The 18,686-nt window shown below is 38.6% G+C and overlaps 1 protein-coding gene across 2 annotated transcripts in view; it reads right to left on the reverse strand.

Annotated features, from left to right (window-relative positions):
• The window catches only part of LOC144644277 (uncharacterized), an 89,380-nt gene that overhangs the window by 63,914 nt on the left and 6,780 nt on the right, over nt 1-18,686 (reverse strand). The window contains exons 10-30 of one of the 2 annotated variants that reach the window (XM_078503728.1): nt 18,456-18,581; nt 17,551-17,610; nt 16,738-16,893; nt 15,751-15,841; nt 14,847-15,073; nt 14,273-14,326; nt 13,757-13,912; nt 13,262-13,352; nt 12,759-12,985; nt 11,807-11,947; nt 10,502-10,969; nt 9,662-9,868; nt 9,034-9,543; nt 8,425-8,580; nt 6,833-6,923; nt 6,308-6,531; nt 5,311-5,343; nt 4,667-4,798; nt 3,747-4,232; nt 3,293-3,490; nt 2,084-2,578 (exon numbers count right to left, since the gene is read on the reverse strand). In XM_078503728.1, coding sequence (XP_078359854.1) covers nt 2,084-2,578; nt 3,293-3,490; nt 3,747-4,232; nt 4,667-4,798; nt 5,311-5,343; nt 6,308-6,531; nt 6,833-6,923; nt 8,425-8,580; nt 9,034-9,543; nt 9,662-9,868; nt 10,502-10,969; nt 11,807-11,947; nt 12,759-12,985; nt 13,262-13,352; nt 13,757-13,912; nt 14,273-14,326; nt 14,847-15,073; nt 15,751-15,841; nt 16,738-16,893; nt 17,551-17,610; nt 18,456-18,581 — 4,329 coding nt within the window. Of the gene's footprint in view, nt 1-2,083; nt 2,579-3,292; nt 3,491-3,746; nt 4,233-4,666; nt 4,799-5,310; nt 5,344-6,307; nt 6,532-6,832; nt 6,924-8,424; nt 8,581-9,018; nt 9,544-9,661; nt 9,869-10,501; nt 10,970-11,806; nt 11,948-12,758; nt 12,986-13,261; nt 13,353-13,756; nt 13,913-14,272; nt 14,327-14,846; nt 15,074-15,750; nt 15,842-16,737; nt 16,894-17,550; nt 17,611-18,455; nt 18,582-18,686 lie in introns of both variants that reach the window. The other variant, XM_078503727.1, reaches the window with a different exon arrangement.

Consider the following 18,686-nt stretch of genomic DNA (forward strand, 5'->3'; position numbering starts at 1 on the left):
TTTTTGGAAGCGACGCTACTGAACATACAACTTTGGAGACAAATCAGTATGATACGAAGTGAGTAGGCCATACTAATCTGGTATGAAGTGGAATTAATTTTCAAGATGGTGTATCACTATGTGAGCGTGCTAGAAAGAAGCACTGCCATTAATATGCCTCCTAGTGGTGCTTATTTCAAGTAATTAATCAGCTAGAGTAGTTATATATATATATATATATATATATATATGTCTGAATTTATCAAAACCGGGTCAAAGAAAAGTGACGTCAGTATTCTTGAACAAGTACGTTACTGCGCGAATTGGCTTCAAACGCCACAAGAAAGGAAAAAAAAAAAAAAGAAAGAAATACAGCGCTGAAAGGTAGAGAAGAGAGAGGAGAAGAGAAAAAAGACTGGCATTCCTTTTAGTTTTTATATCATGGAGTTTGGAGATTCTGGCGAGAAAAAACGCGTTTACAGGTTTGCGCCAACGGTGGATCTGACCTGGTTTGATAATTCAGACATATGATTCAATAGTATGACCGGAAAGGCAGAATGAGCTTCTCGAGTTACAATCAATCATTTTCTATGCATCTAGAGAGAAATCCAGGCTCCCAGCTCAACGAACAGCTGATATCAAAACGGGAAGAAAAGTGACGCAGTACTGAACAGACGTACTCGCGAAGCCAAACCCACAAGAAAGGAAAAAAAAAAAAGAAAGAAATACAGCGCTGAAAGGTAGAGAGAGAGAGGAGAAGAGAAAAAAGACTGCATTCCTTTAGTTTTTATATCATGGAGTTTGGAGATCGGCGAGAAAAACGCGTTTACAGCGATTTGCGCTTCAAAACGGTGGAAATTTCCTTGACCTGGTTTTGATAAATTCAGACATATATATATATATATACTTTTATACTTTTATTTCTATTTCCAAATGTGCTGCGCGCCGTTTTTTGTATATATTTTGACATCTTTTTTACAACATTTTAGTAATATCTGTTTCGACTAGCCAATCAAAATGAAAAAAACGAGGGATTGACAATTGTCGGAGAGCGAACGTTGGGCTTGAAAACTCCCTCTCTCATAGTTCTTGCACATTGTTCTTGTTTTGCCAGTTCAAACGAATGACATCAGAAGACTGACAAAAATGCTTAAAAGTTTTCAATTTTAATTACGTCTTATAACGAACTTTGTGTAGTAGCATTTCTACGATACATAGCACTTTTATTATCTTTATTATACATTGTAGTCACTATCTGTCTTCTCATTGGCTAAGAGCCTTCAGTTAATTCTGAGAATCAGCGCAACCTACAGATTAGTGAATTATCTGCTAGCAGATTATTCACTAATCTGTAGGTTGGGCGCGCAATGCATGATTTCCGAAAGGAATGTGGGACACATCCGACAGCGAAGGAAATTCATAGTTCGTCGATTCGCTTCTTCAACCGAGCAAAACATTAACCTAAATTGAAAAATTGCTGGATAATATAATTATTCTCGGAAAACACAAAATGACCACCAAAGATTGCGGAGGAACTATTCCACGAATACCTTGAGAGAAAAGCATCCAAAAGCAAGACGGCAAGTAGGAATTAGTAGAACGGGTTTTAGTCGTTTTGTCCTTATTTTTTCCAGAAAAACAATGTATAATAAAACAATTATTAAATTCGGTTTTTGTGATATCCGGAATAATCAAGATCTCGGAAAGTGTTATCAGCCTCAGCCTTCGGCTTCGGCTGATAAAACTTACCTCGACCTGGATTATTCCGGATATAACAAAAACCTCATCCAATAACTGTTTAATATCTAGTTCCGTTTACACATCTCCACGATATACCAAAAATAAATAGTTAAAAAAATAAATAGTTAAAAATAAATATGGCAGATGGGTAATTTTAAAAGCACGTATTATCGAAGATTACAGCAGTCATTTCGTTCCTTCGGATGGCTAAAATAAATAACACATGCCTGCGATGCAGGTCAGGTTTTCTATCATCTAGACAAAGTAATTTTACAACTCAATTAAATATCTCTTCTGTTAACTTATCGACTTACGTATTCGTAACGCTTTTGTGATGACAAAATAAAACTAAACTTGTACTTACGTCGTCGCTTATATCGACGCACTCTTCTTGACTTAGACCATCTTCTTCGGCCTATTTTGATGGAATACCTTTTCCTTCCTCTTCTCTTAACCCACATCTTGCGGCCACGGAAGCGAATATAGCGCTTGACTCGCCTTACTAACCGTCTAACCTTCTTTTTGTACTTAAATCTCCATCCACGCCGGCCACGTCTCAGCGTACGCCGTTTGCGTTTAAAGCGGATTACAAATCTCGGCCTTGTAAGTCTTCTCCATTTTCGACCGCGCCTGTAGAACCATCTCCTGCCTCGTCGCTTAATTCGGCACAGCCGCCGTTTAATTCGCACTTTCCAAACTCTTCGTCTTATAACAACCTTGCGGTATTTTCGCTTCCAATACAAGCCTATTCTTCGGAAAACTCTGCGGATTGGCTTTTTTCTTCCTCTGATTCGGATGAGATACCTCTTCCTGCGTCTGATTCGGCAGACCTTTCGACGGTAACGGATGAACCTGCCGCCTGTGTGAAGAAGTGAGCTGACTTTAATAAAATGTTATGAACTGAGAAAACAGGATGTTTAGTTTAAGATGATAACAAGCATGGAAAACTCTCATACGGACACAAAATGTGGGGAACAAAACATGAAAATCTGTAGAAAACATGAAGATGTGTTATTTAACGCAGATACAAACTTGGCTAGAAAATAACGCTTAATAAACATGAATTTTTAGAAAGTGCATGGTGAAACAGATTTAAAAACGACCAGGTTTGACAGAGGTCCACTAAAAATGCGGCCTAACCTTATAGCAGTCTGTGTCGGTCAAGATTGCAAGCCATTTACAAACTAAACATCTGCATCGACTTAGATTATTTCACATAACAGTTTGACGTGCCCACCGGAACGTAAATCACACTGTTGAGTTCCATCTTAAGCATTCGTGTTTGCTTATTTAATTACTTACTTATTTTACGATGCTTATAACTCGCTTCTACGATGTTCAAGAATAGTTTACGAAAAATGCCAAAGACGTGAAAATGAAACCATACTGGATCAATGTAAGACTGGGGGAAGATCAAATGGATATATATCGAACTGTCCTCCAGACGAAGTTTGAAAAATTTAAAAATATGCAAATTGTTTCATAATCCACTATAGCTTATGTACACATGATTTGAAAACCTTCCCTAGTATCGTTTTTATAAATAGATATCACCTTGTAGCTAGTTACTTACGTCTCCTCCTTCTTCGTCTCCTTATTGGTCTCTTTCTTCGTCTTCGTCTTCGCCTTCGTCGGCGACGTCGACGTCTTCGCTGCTTCCTGCGTCTCCTTCTTCGCCTTCTGCGTCTTTTTCGCCTTATTCGTCTTCTACGCCTTCTTCGTTTTCGTCGTTTAATTCTTCTTCTGGTACGTTTCCCATATCGTCTTACACCTAAACATCCCAACAAAACGTCTTTTAAGCGTATACTCTACAGTAATACCGTGAAATTCCGGTTATAATCCTTGGGCTTATACAACTTCGTAAGGGATTTTGTGTGGGCTTATAAGCGGAGGGGCTTTCGAAACGAGCCACAGGAGTGTTGATCGAAATACGTTTTTAAGTTAAAAACGCATAATAAAGCAACATTTGTTGCGGTCCACCCAAGCAATAAGCAATAAGGTATACAACAGCCCTTAATTTTACTTACGTCTTCTTCGCCTGATAATCCTTCTCTTGATTCGGTATGTTCTTCGTTTGTATACAATCTTTCTGCGTCCAATTATTCTCGCAAACAACTTGCGTCCTTTGAAGCGGAAATATCCCAATGTCCTTCGTTTTATCTTACGCCACTTTTTCTTGATCTTAAGTAACCATCGTCCGCGTCGGCGCCTTACGCGGCACCGTCTGCGCTTGATGCGGATCGTTACCCTGACACGTCTAAGACGCTTCCATCTGCGGCGGAGTCTGTACCACCAGCTACGACCTCGTTTTCTCAGACGGCACCATCGTCGCCGAATGCGTACTCTCCATTTTCGAGCCCTTCGTCTTATTCTGTACCATCGTCGACCAATGCGCATTCGTAGTCGCTTTCTAAACCGAGCAAGCCGTGCTCGTTTGCCTCTTAATCTAATGGTGTACTTTCTTGTTCTAATCACGCGACGTCGTCGTCCACGGTAACGGAAATTCAATATGCCTGAAGAAAAAAAAAGCATGGTTTTAATTGGGATACTTAGCCATATAAACAAAACCGTTAGGTGTGATTCTCGTGAATTTCTCTTAAAAATGTCAACCCAAAGAAATCCTCCAAGAGATACATTAAATTCTCCCCTCTAGTACTGAAAAAGAAACAACCAGACAATTCCAGTGTGTTGGTAGTTGAAAATTTGGCTTTGTAGTTTTTAACTACAGTAGGATATCATTTGTCACTTCTACAGAATTCGTCAAAATGAGCTGTTGATCAAAGTTGGCAGAGTTGTCTTTTCAAACATAGATTTGATTATTAAAACTCTACCATAATTCCATGAGGATGAATAACTGTAATGGATCAACACTAACTTTTAGAATCATTACTTTGCTAAATGAAACAGGGCACAGTTTGTGACATTATCTGGGTTACAAAATGCTTACGTCGTTTTATAACTCGTCGTCTCCTTCTTCTCCTGCGCCTCCTTCTTCGTCTTACTCTTCGGCGCCTTCTTCTGCGTCGTCTCCTTCTCCTTCGGATTTTTCGTCGTCTTCTCCTTCGTCTTCTTGACACTCCTGCAGAGATTTTACCGATAAGAACTTTCAATGCCTGCCTTATGAACCATTTTAAGGGACAAATCTCTAGCTTGCCCTGTCCATTATCATACCAAACAAACAGACTCAGACAACCCTTTTGAACTGCTTGACCATCTCAGGAAAAACGTCTTTGTTTAAAAGGGACGCCTGTATTGGACTTAGTCGACTTTAAAACTTGTAACTTCAAATTCAAAAATTGCAAACTCAGACATGACCTTCGGGATTTTCAGTGTTCGGTTACACCTTCATTCTTTTTAAGTCAGTTGTACTGAGTTATAAAGTGATTAAAATTAGTTTTCCTCCTCGAACGGCCTATCACAATAGGGTAAGAAAAACCTGCGTTCTCAGAAAAAAAAAATAATAGGCTTTTTTTGTTAGTTGCTTTATAACCGCAAAGGTCATGCATATCTCTCAATTCTTTTCTACGTGCAGTTTAAATGTACATGATCTACATCTACCCATAACTTATAAAATATTGAGTGTAAACGTACTTCGCGGACGACGCCTTCGAACTCGTCGCCCACCTGAAATACAAAAAAGAAGCTTAGTGTATAACAACCACACTTAAAGAATTCAAAATCATAACGAAAAATTCTTTGAATTATATTTTAGCCTTATAATGCGCTAGGGGAAATTATTGGAAGCCGGTTTTTTAGGTGAGGTGGCAAAGGGTGAGGTTACCTTATTTTCTTGACTCATACCGTCCTCATATGACATCATTTTAACCAATGTTTGGTTTTGTTTCATGCAATAATTGTACATGCGGCGCGCTCAATTGGCCAACAGCTGTTAAAAATAGCATCCCGAAACAACAAGATAACTGAAAAGTGCAGTCACCCCGTCTTGAAGAGTGAAAGTCTCACAAGATTGTGGGCATTGCAAGATTAAACAATAGTTTATACGTGATAGTTCAGCCACGACACGCCAAGTTTCGCACGAGTCAAACATGGTGAGCAGAGTAAAACACTGTAAGAAATAAAAATGTTCAAGGTAGCCGGCAGATCCCCTTAATCTTTTTTGGTAAAATAAAGCGTGTCAATTCACTTTAGTAAAAAGACAATCGCCAGAATTCCTAGATGACCAAGTAAAGCATAAGACGTCTTCCCATGGTGCTACTGAACCAGGCAAGACATTCTATAATACCCCCTGGTCAAGGGTACTATAAGCGTTCCTTCCCGAACACCCAAAGAGAAAGTAAAATTCTTTATTTACAACACCAAGCGAGACGACGAGTATCCCCGTACCTTTCATATGGGAGTCCCCCCGGGATATGTACAGAGTTTGCGCAAAACGCAACGCTTATGAGTTTTCGTCCAGGATTGCAATAAGGGAGATACATCGTCTTAATTGACGGAACAAGGAAAACTGACTGCCAAAACCTTATATTGTTAGAAAGACATATCTGGCAAAAGCATTGTGAATTTGTCCAATAGTAGCCGCTGGAAACGATAAAAAGTAAACACACACTGTGACCTCTAGTTCACTCACCTCTCAGTGGGATGCGAGCTGATGCGTAACTTGGACCTCGTCTCTGACGGCGACTCATGGACCTGATCCAGCGTTGTCTACTACCAACATAGCCAATCACGGCAAGACTACTTCTGTAACCGAGGTATGTTCTGCGTGGATTGATGTTCAGCTTTCTGAGAACATACTTGTAATATTTACCAAACCTCCAAGCCTCGTCTTGGATTGAAAGTAGCACAATCGACCTGTGATGGCGAAAAAAGGGAATTATTAGAAATGAGTGAAATTCTTTAACTATGCTACGGGATAGGTTTTCATAAACTGGGACATCTTTGTCAATTTTTTTTATTATTTTTTAATATAAATTAGGAACGTAAGAAGTTTTTTTTTGCTTAAAAATTAACTTTAATTAAATTGCTATCATAATTTACAAGCAAACAAATTTTAAAAGTATTTTACTTTATTCTATTCCGTTCCACTCAGTTATTCAGTTTCTGTTCTGTTTCAAAAACATCCATTGGCCAAGAGAAGGCAAGCTAAACTAACCTGCGTTTGAGACTGTAGATAAATCTCTTGAAACTCTTTGCATGTGACCGGCTGCCATGTGTGTCAAAATATCTCCTTCGTACAACACGCCCTGTTGTAGTTAAACAACATCAGTAATGTGCAAATTAATATCGATCGATTAACAACTCTGCAACGATCCATTTAGCTAAAATTTTCTCATCTTAAATATACAAACAAAACTAACTGAATGAAGATGAAATGTTCATGGTCTCCCAGATACCGGTTGGGCGCTCTAACCACTGAGCTACGAGAGACTCGTGATGAGCTGGACCAGAATGCCGCGACACATCCGGGACTTTAGAAGCCCTTCTCGCGCGAAAATTCAAAAGCTCATTAGACAAAGAACACGTAATAACAAAGAAAGTCGGCCAAAATGGTCACCTCTGCTCGGGAATTCTACTTTTACAAGAAAACGGTTTAGTTTACTCGTTACCATTCATATGGCTTTTGTAAAAATGAGGTAAATAAAGACAATCCGGCTACTTTTACGTCTGTTAACGTTTGGGAAGTATTATCTTTTTTGGCCTCAAATGCAGCTATTTTGCAGCTCTGCATGTATGAGATCGACACTTTGAGGTTGAAAATCTCGAGAAAAAAGAACTAAGCAGGAAAGCATTCATATGGCTTTTTTTAAGTAGCATTTCAAGAGTTACTTGCCGCTTTTTCGCGCAAATCCTACGGTTGGAAGCATTATCCTTTTTAACTTGTCTGATTCTACCCCCGTGAGTTGATTTAAAATTCCCGCTTGCGTTTTAATGAATTCAAAACTCCGCTTTCATAAACAATAGAGGCCAAGCTATGACAATTAAGCATCAGTGAAGTGTGACAAACTGATAACACCAGAATGCGCAAAAATTGAGACACATACTCTTCGATCGCGATCGCTTTCGGAACCCACAATTGAAATGTCTTTTCTAAGCGAACTGCAGCGCATTGACCGAAAGCTCTCTTTCGTAACTGAAAAGTTACAATCAATTATTTATAACTTTTGATCAATCCAAAGTTGAATAATTAATATTTAGGAACAATAGAATGCGAAATCCCACGAGGCACTGACGGCGTGGGTCAGCTCGTTCCGACAACAACATGCGCTCGTTTGTTGTTTTTTTTTAGTTTTATATGATCAATGCGCCAAATTACAAATTACTTGCGCTGGCAGAATTCGCATGAGGCTCGGTAGAGACGAACGGGCTGAAAGTCAAACAGGCTGAACAAACATGTGAACAAGGAATAGCCTTTGAGAGTACATGATCTTGCGGTACTCGTCAGAGTATTCCCAAAGTTAAGTTCATCAGCCAATTACAACTGACTAGTTCAAAATATGCGAACTATTATGCCGCTCACCCTGAAATCGGGCGCTGTAAGTACATGTCGCTAAAAACAATGGCATTCTGGGCGAGTTCATATTTCATATGTCTCACCAGCTTAAAATTCATGATCTTTATTATTTATTCCATAACTACTAACTGAAATTGACAGTGATGTGTCATGTGCCATGTTATCCTTGACAATCTCAATCTAATTTGTTTTTGATTTTTTAATAAACAAAGGTGAGAAGGATAAGCACTTACCAGTCCTGCCGTTAAGAACGACAACATTAATACCACGTTTATGCAGAGAGTAATCTCGTCCATTGACTTTGATGATGGCCCGCGAGCGTCCATGCAAAGTACGTCCGCGTTTGCGATCAACAAAACCTTGACTTTCCACTCTCACTCTTATATACCCTGTAAATAATACACAATCCAAGTTTCTTTTTAGATATAAGTAGCGTAAGTACCGAACGCCTCGTATTGTAAGTTATACACGCATTATTGTAATCAAGAGATGTATTTGTATTGTTAGTTGTACTTTCGTGTTGTAATTAAAAAACTACATCCGCGTTTTCGCGATCAACAAAACCTGAACACAGTTTTAACTTTTCACTCTCACTCTGAGAAATCCTGTAAATCAAGAAACAACCTCCACGTACGTTGAACTTAACAATATTCTGAACTTTTACTTTAATAATCACTATACGAAAAGAAAACTTTTAAATTCAAGTTCGTAGACTATCTATGTTGATTTTAGAAAACATGCTTCCAACACAAAAAAACTTCCTCAGTGTGCGATTAATGCTCGCAAATTTCGCGTGTCGTTATCATGTCTGACTGATTATCTCATACATAATGAATACTCACGTCCTCGACGCCGACGACGACGATAACGCCTTGTTCTGTACTTCCTCACTTTACCATATTTGCCGTTTCTTCTCCGTACGCGGTAGCCCTTCCTTGCTCTTCTCACGAGGACTATCTTCTTGCGGTACCTAATGTACCTTACAACGCGGCGTTTGATTCTTCTCCAACGCTTTTTAAGTCGCATTAACCATTTTTTTCTTCGGTATCTCACTCGGCGCCTTCTACCTCTGATACGGCAGGTAAGTCTGATACGCTTTATCCTTCTCCAACGTCGGCCCCGCTTGTAATACCAGCGGTTCCTCCTCTTTCGTAGTTGACACCAACGTCTTTTTATTCGCACGCGCCATCGGCGGCGGAAACGCCTCAACTTCCTGTATTTGCCTAGCAGTCGTATTCTTATTCGGCGCCTATACTTTCGGATTACGGCCTTCTTTCCACGGATGCGAATGGTGTACTTTCTCCTTCTTCTAATCACACAGCGACGTTTGCGGTATCGGATCACTCTTCGCCCTGTCGACGTGTATTAAATGAAATAAAAGATAAGTTTAGAACCAGTCAATTAATAATAATTTTAACTTGCGAGAACGTACAAGCTAACTTGTTTTCATCAAGAAGTCAAGTGACTTACGTCTCGTACGTCTCCTTCGCCTTCGTCGTCCTCTTCGACCTCGTCTCTTTCGCACAACTCGTCTTCTTCGCCGCCTGTATCTCCTTCGTCTTCTTCGCTTCCTTCTGAAGTAACGCCTCACACGCCTAATTTTTCTTCGTCGTCGACGTCTGATTCTTCGCAATCGCCTTTTTCTCCTCTTTCGTACCAGTCTTCGACTGTATCGGCCTGCAGTTCATTGAAAGGAAGCATAAACAATGCGTGAAAACAAACAATAGTCCTAAAGACGACTCATGGCCGATTATTTTAGTGTGAAAATAATCTGTAACTGCGCTTGTAAGTACATGTGTGAAAGCGTCTACTGTCAGTCATCACAATGCAAACATCTCGATTGCAATGAGGTTTATCAGTGCCGTACCTAGAAAGAGTTAAGACATGGCACTGTCTAGATTTAGACGAGAAGTTAAATTACATTTAAATGTAATTGACTTTTTCAAAAGAAATAAATTGTGAAAATGCTGTGGGTTATAATTCAGCAGAAAATTAGCTTTAGCTTTAACTGAGCTGGCTAAAAGAAGCAAGTTACTTGCATGAAATCGCTAAACCTCATATATCATGGCAACCAAAAAAAGGCAATTCAAACGAATGCAGTTCGAACGTATCTCGGTTACTATTATAATACTTTATCATGAAGGTTTTCTACCTTTTCTATCTGTTTTTTTTTTGTAACCAAATAAAAATTATTTCACTTTTATGGAAGTTTTCAATATATAAATTAATTTTTTTAATAAATAAATTATTTAATTAATTCAGTAATTACTAGCACCGGTACATAAATAAACAAAGCAAAATTCAACTCACGATAGCGCTTCACTCTCAGTGGTCGGCTCCATTTTCTTCCACGACGGACAACAACTCTCTTTCCTCTCCTCCTCACCCTTAGTCGTTTTCTTCCGAAGCGTATAAAACGTAAGAAGCGCGTCTTTATACGTTTCAAACGCCGCCCGATACGAGCGTACAATCTGCGCCCTCGAGGGCGTATACGACACGTCCTGCGTCCGACGCGTGCAGACAGTCTGACGCGCCTGATCTTCACCCAGCGTTTAAGGTATCTGTAATACCAGATGCGTTTTCCTCGGATGACTCTGACCCAGCGCCTTCGTATCAATACGCGCCACTTTCTACCTCTTCTTTGCAGCAGCCTGAACTTGCCGCGTATGTATATCCTCAGAGTGGTCAATGGCTTAAGTCTCCTCCTGTAGATCAGCCCGTATCTTCGCACCCTTTTGATGCGATAACGTCTTCCACGGTAAAAGACAACTGTCCTACCTGTGAAGGAATGTAAAAAAAGTACAGTAAAAACCCACGAGTAAGAACCTAATTTTTCCAGGTTAGCCTAAACAGGTTCTAAGATAAATGATTAACACAAATTTAGGCTATTTAGGTTCTTAATAGGTTCTTATTTTCTAAAGAAAAATTTAAATTGTTGCAGATATAACTTTTAGTGGTGTTCGGCGTAGTCCTTGTATAAAATCTGCATACCACATAAGTGTTCATATAAAAATGAAGCACTAATCATTTAGAAAATGAAATTATAAACATGTATACTATAGTAATGTCCTGTCCAAACTTATTTTCCCAAAAGTAAACATTTTTAATCAAATTTAGACATAAGAACGTTTTTCCAAATTTCAGGCTTAATAGGTTCTTATAAAAAAAGGGGTTCAAATTTTAATAGGCCTTATGCATGATAACGTCATATGCTCAAAATTCACCACCAAGCCTCGTTTACGCGAATTATTTTCAACCTTCGGCCACCTTCATGCAGTTTTCACGTAGGTATTCTTTTCATCTTTGCTGCTTAGGGAATTCGTTCATGAAAAAATTTGCAAGTTCGCACTTCAAAAGCGAAGCTTGGTGGTGAAACTAGCCAATCTGACGTAAACATGCATAAGGGCTATTTAGCCTACCAGGTTCTTCGTGTGAAGTTCTCACTCGCTGGTTTTTACTGTACTTCAATAATTCGTAAAGCACACACATTATCATGTGTCATCAGTTTTGTAAGGCTGATCGGAACCTTTTTTCTTTTTCAAAAGAAGAACTTTATTTCATTACTACCAAAGGACTAGCAATCAGACTAAAACACAGGACATGCAATGTACTTACGTCGTCGCCTTCTTCGTCTTCTTCGTCGTCTCTTGATCTTTCGCCTTCGACGCCTTCGTTTTCGCCGTCTTCTTCTACGATTCCTTCGTCGGATTCGTCTCCTTTGCCTCCTTACTATTCTGCGTTGTCTTTTTCCATAGCCTGTTAAATATAAACAACTTACTCTTGATGTATAAAAGAAATATTAGCCAAAAAACAGCTGTTCGACATAGTCCAGTTACGAGGGGCTATTATAGGGGGGTCTTTCATTCCCCAAACCGCCATATTTTGTTCTTCCTAAACCACAAAAAGTTTTCGTTTTCTTCTAAAGACCGAAACTGCCATAATTTCTTGACCGTAAACTGCCAGATAATTAGGGATGTCCAAAGCCGACACTCAAAATATCCCGTTAAATCATCAAACTGCCAGAGTATGAAAGACACTCAGTTGCGTTTTAGACATTTTTTCCTTTGTTTTTTCCGTTATTTGCTTTTGTTTGGTTCGAAATAAAACATTGTTTTTGACTTTTTTAAGTCTGTTTATCTTGGACTATATTGTGTAGTTAACACTTTTTAACCTCGGTTGTTAGAATTTTCATGGTCAGTTGTAAGTTTAGAGATCAGGCATTCTGACTATTTCTTTTTCTTCTAAAAATTTAAACACAAGTCAATTCAAAACCTTTACTACCTGATAATTAAAAACAACTCATTACTAAAAAGTTTGATTTTTTGGATATTAGTATAACCAGCTAAACTACCTAGTTAACTTATTAACTGACTAACCAATAGTCTAATTATAAAATTTGTTAAAAAGGTATTTCTTTATACAAGTCTTAAAATCTGACAGAGAGCTGCTCTCTCATATATTGTTCGGAAGGGAGTTCCATAGGCTAGGTGCTTATTCTTATCTTATTCTTGTTTTGTGTTTAAGTGTTCCTAAAACAAGATTTTCAACTTCTAACTCATGCACTTACCTCCAGATAGTGGGATACGAACTGATGCGTAACTTGGACCTCGTCTCTGAGGGCGACTCATGGACCTGATCCAACGTGGTCTACGACCAACATAGCCGATCACGGCAAGACTACTTCTGTAACCAAAGTGTGTTCGGCGTGGATTGATGTTCAGCTTTCTGAGAACATTCTTGTAATATCTACCATATCTCCAAGCCTCGTCTTGGATTGAAAGTAACACAACCCTCCTGCGATGGCGAAAGAACGTTACCAGAAATGAGTGAAATTCTTTTTACGCGATAGGTTTTCATAAATATAATTGAGACTTCTCTGACCAAAAAATTGTTTTATTTTTTTAAAAGTAAACAAAAAAACCAGGAACTTAAGCTTTTTTGTTGAAAATAAACATTGTTTGAACCACTTTCGAAATATACAAACTATTTATTCAGTTCCACTCAGTTATTTTATTTTCTATTCAGTTTCAAAAACCTCCCGCGGTTTAGAGAAGGTCAAACTAAACCTACCCGCGTCTGATGCTGTAGATAAATCTGTTGAACTTCTTTGCATGATACCGGCTGCCATGTGTGTCAAAATATCTCCTTTGCTCAAGAAGTCCTGTTGAAGTAAAACAGCATCAGTTATGTGCAAGAAAATATCGCAACTCTACAGTGATCCACTAAGCCAGAATTTCTGAAACATTAATATTCTGCAAGAATAAACTAATAACTAATTTATACAAAGAGGTAATAAGCATAGAAAGACTGTCCCCAAAGGAAAAAGTAGCACAAAAACATGGGATAACAAAAAAAGTGTGGTTTGTTTTCTCAAGACCCCCAATTCTCGAGGAACTTTAAGGGGAGATGAAATTTACTGCTACCTAAACTTCTTTGAGGGACAGTTAAAGTGTTTCTGCTTTTTTTTTTTCAAAAATACAACGGACTGAAAACCATAGACTGTTTCCTCTTACCACCTAGACTATGAAATTAGTTTCAATAATTTTCACAACTATTATTCCTTACCAGTCCGGCCGTTGAAAACGACAACATTAAAACCACGCCTATGCGGAGAGTAATCTCTTCCATTGACTTTGATGATGGCCCGAGAGCGTCCATGCAAAGTACGTCCACCTTTGCGATCGACATAACCTTGACTTTCCACTCGCACTTTCATATACCCTGTAAATAATACACAAAAACGTATCTTCGATGAGAATTTAATTAAACGGTGTTCAGATCTGTAATATTTTCAGATGTATTTTAAGAAAATCTTATTACTAAAAAACAATCTGAATTATGACAGAATCTTCTTTCTAATGGTCAAGCCATCACATACGGAAATGAATTTTTAATTTACTTTTGAAATGGTCAACTTCGAATTATATTCACAAATTTAATTGATGATCTTGGTTCTTGTTACATTTTTACATTTTGTTATTCATGTCTATACAAAAATGGTTGTTTTCAAATTAGATTCGCAGGCTTTAAATGATGTTCCTGATAGCTTTTTTGACTTCGGCTATAAAATTTTAAACTTACGTCTACCACGTCTTCGACCTCGTCTTCGTCTTCGCCTTCGCCTTCGTCGTCGTTCTAAAAAAAAGTGGCACAGTGTTTATCAGCACATGATAAGAACTACTGTTAATGCTGACAAACATATTACTCAAGCAACCAAACTGAAACTCTTCCAATCGATCGAGTCTTGTTACACGAAAAGCTTTCAAAGACTTATTGAATTGGACAGATCGAATTGGATTTTGGAGTTTTAGTTTTTGTGAAGGAGGAAAACTGAAGAAAAACTTCGGAACAAAGACCAGAACTAACAGCAATCAACCCACATATGACACCGCCTCGAGGAATCGAACCCGGTCCACATTGGTGGGAGGTGAGCGCTCTCACCACTGCGCCACCCATGTTCCCTCATAGCTGTTGCGTATTTTCAGTTAAGGCCGATTTATTAGCTTTTCTCTTTTTAATTCAAAACGTCAATTTTTTTGGGAGGCCAAGCGGTCAAACTAGCAACACCTCTAGTGACTGCATTTATAATTGGGTGCTTTTTCATATCAATTGAAGGGACGAAGGCCTCATTAAAATACAATGTAAGTTTACATACTTCTCGCAAGGGGGATGCGAACCCTTAGTGAACTTGGACCTCTTCTGCGTCGTCGACTTATTTCCCTGATCCAATAACGGCGCCGACCACGGTAGCCAACAAGAGCATAGCTACCCCTGTAGCCAAATCTAAAGTTTCTTCCCTTGGCGCCAATTCTCCGTAGAGCATTGAGGTATCTTTTACCAAAGCGATACCCTTCATCTTGGACGGCAACAGCCACAATTTTCCTGTGATTTTAATACAAGAACGGTGAAAATTCGTCTTAGCTTGGGGAATAGAGTGCTATACAAGGGTGTTCTATTGCGTGATCTTTGCACGCGGTCGAAAACAACAATTGAGGGGGTCAGCCCCCACTTCCTTCCCCGACCAAAAAAAAAAATTCCTGGGGTAGACAGACAACATACTATCAAAGTGCAGGATAGACCACTACTTCATATTTAAAAACTCGCTTCTTTTTTTAACTGTGTTTTGAAAGAAAAATTATATAAAAAGTCATATCCTTTTTTGTAAGAATAAAAAAAAAAGTTTCTTCTAAAACAATTAGTCTTTTTGCTCTCATTTTCTAGGAAGGAAAGTTAATTTGCTTCGCCGTGTAGGCAACCGCCCTTAAAAAAATGCGCTTCGTTTTATTATAAACCGTAGGTCCCGTCTCCTGTATCCTCAGGCTTATAACAGGGGACGTTAAAGAACCCGCAAAGAGTAGGGCACGAAGTTCCCGGTGTTGTGGTCTGGCCTTTGTGTAGTAAATTACAGTATGTGTACAGCGCATTTGAACATTACATATGAAAAATGCGCTATATAAATTGATTATCATTATCATTAATGGAACATTAGTACTTCAATGAATTCTGCTTAAATTATTGCTTGAAGTAAGGCTCTTTCAGTTTGTAAAAGGTGAACCTACCCGGGTTTGATGCTACGAATAAATCGGTAAAAATATCTTGCGTGGGCAGAGCTGCCATGGGTATCAAAAGACCTCCTTTGCTCGACATAACCTATTGCAGAAAGATAATGTTAGTAACAATGTGTGAACAAATTGCACTAAATGATTTCTTGAAACAAGAATTCTAGACTGCTCCTACGATCCGCAAAATGCCAAATATGATGGAGCTTTCTATAAGGGTTAAAGTCTCCAAAACAAAAAAGAAGCGCCTTGCGACTTTTTTTTCTCACTTAAACGTTCAAACTTAGTTGACGCTTTTTCAAAAGGGTAAAATCAGTGTATAATCCTCTGTTATGGTCCTATTTTACCTTGTTAGGGTGGGTCGCACTGTTATTAAAGTAGATCGATCGTTTTTTTTCTTCAACATTACGTAAAAAATTATCTGTACTGATTTATCTTAGTATATATTTGTAAAATGTTTTGTAATTTTTATCAGCTGATGGCATCGTGTTAGTCTTTAACCAAAATGAAATAAAGTTAGTTCGTCTCTAGAGGTGTCCACACTCAGCGCGTCTCGTGGCATGAAACTTATTTCACGACAAATTAACTTCTGTAGTGCGGCAACACAGCATCCTAACTCTGTTACACGGCCTGTTTTTATAAAGTAAAACATATGTATAACGGCGTTGCAAAAAAATCATGATGGTGTTACATGATGCAACATATAGATCAATTTTGGTTTGTGTCTGATATTTTCCTTGTTAGAAAATTAAGACCCCTGGCCAGGATCGAAACCAGACCTCCGAAGTTTGTTGTGACTGGCCAATGTGATGGTCCTAGGACACTATTGAAAAACGGTTTCATAGTTTGAAACAATAGAAGTGCCCTGTTCAAAAATTTTAATTAAAAATCTGATAATCTCAATATTACAGTGTTTAGGTACATTTGGAAACATTACATGCAAACGTTGATCCATATTCTCTACAAGAATACGCGGCTATATCTGACCTGTTTTTCCGTTGATAACCACAACATTGAAACCACGGCGACGAAGGGATCGCTCTCTTCCGTTGACTTTGATGTAAGCCCGAGCGCGCCCTGCAAGCATGCGCCTATTCTTTCGGTCTTCGAATCCTTCACTGCGGACAGTTACATAAACAAACCCTACAGATAGGAACATAAACAAATTAGTTCTGAAAATCGTTTAACAATTTCATTTTACAGCATTACCTGAATCTTTTCCAGTCTTTTCTTGTGTCGTCGAAAAGGATGACAGTTATGGGGGACTGGGTGAAACTCAATAATGTGGAATTGATAATAGGTGGGAAAAAAGGGAGAAGTCCTCCTTCCCAAAACCTCTCAAACTCGCGCTTCCCTAGTTTTCCCTAGTTGATATTCAGTCAGTCTTTTTTACAGCAATGTTATACGGACAACTGGTAACAACGATTTTTTGCGCGAAAATCGATGATACTGATACTGGGGACGATTTTTCGCGTACCTTTTGACTCGGGTACACGTTGCGAGTTTTTGAACCAAGACAAAAACTCGTAACGTGTTGACAAGTTTGTTGCGCAAGAAATTGTTTTTGCAAGTTGTTGCATGTAACACAACCTTTATAACAGACGATTAGGGTCGAGAGAACAACAAAACAACGTCCCTGGAAAACTGCTCCTTGGAAAGAGTGACGACTGAAAGATACGGAGATAATCCGAAACGATGATCACTGATTCGTGCTTCAGTAAGTCGATCTGGCAAAGAAAGAGGGTTTTCTTAACAAAGAGATTAATCTTAATCATAAATATAATAAAAAAAAAACTTTACGCTTGTATCGTCTCCTTCTTCGTCTTCGCCGACGTCTACGTCTTCGGCGCCTTCGTCGAACTGCAAGATAACATATAATAATGGTTAAAGACACAATTGAAGAAACCTTTTATAAAATTAATGTAAATGCGATCACAATAATTCCTTCATTTTTAACTTCTATCACTTTCATGTCTATCCTCCCTCGGCCACCCAAGTTTGCGTTACGCTATTTTTAGTGTTGATTTGTCATTTTAACCAATACACTATTGCACTATTATAGCTGTAAATGTTTTGGATTCGTCAACCGGCATTTCACTGTCAACTTCATCCATTATTAAATAGACTCCTCTTTACCGTTTGAGTTGCCATGGGGAATTTAAGCTCTCTTCTTGGAAATAGGCTTCTTCTCTCTATATATTTTCTGAACAGATTGCCAAAAATACTAATCATGTTACTTGATGGGTTTTCCGGTGACTCACACGCCAATAAAAGCTTTTTTTTCAAAAAGCGTACAGTCGAAACTTTACTCTTTTTTAACCATTCCGCAGGGACTAAACTAATCTCCCGTACGCACAAGCGGACAGTTAAGGATATCAGAGCAACGATTCCACAAAATTGGCTTGGTTTAATTACGCACGACCTCAGCACAAAGCAAAGTGGGACTCTGAAGTCACAGCTAAGTAGTCGACCCTTTGTTAAAGCTGTGTCAACAGTATACGTCAAATAACACTGAATTGTTTTTCCTTTACTTTCCTTTGAACCACTGATCTCAAACACTGTTACCTTATTATAGGAAATTAACGCTTGTGTTCATTAAGGTATTGGAAATAAACGCGACCCTGACTTAAATTAACGCGAATTTTTGAAATTCGCGTTTATTTCATGAACCGTAATTTCCTATAATAAGGAAATTTGTTCCTTACGTCTTCGTCTTCTCCTTCTTCGACGTCGTTTTCTTCGCTTCCTTTGCCTCCTTCGCCTTCTTCGTTTTCGGTACTTCTTTCTTCGGTAGCGTTTTCGGTATTTTCTGCGGTATCGTCTTCTTCGGCCTTTATATTTGGAAAAAACGAGAATTGAAAATAGGTAACTAGGGTTGAATTCGCCAAAATTAACCTAATTCACTCTCTGCGGTTTTGTATACGTATAGTAATTTC

This window comes from Oculina patagonica, chromosome 2 (assembly GCF_052425735.1).
Source record: "Oculina patagonica isolate OP01 chromosome 2, crgOcupat, whole genome shotgun sequence".
NCBI classification, from domain to species: domain Eukaryota; kingdom Metazoa; phylum Cnidaria; class Anthozoa; order Scleractinia; family Oculinidae; genus Oculina; species Oculina patagonica.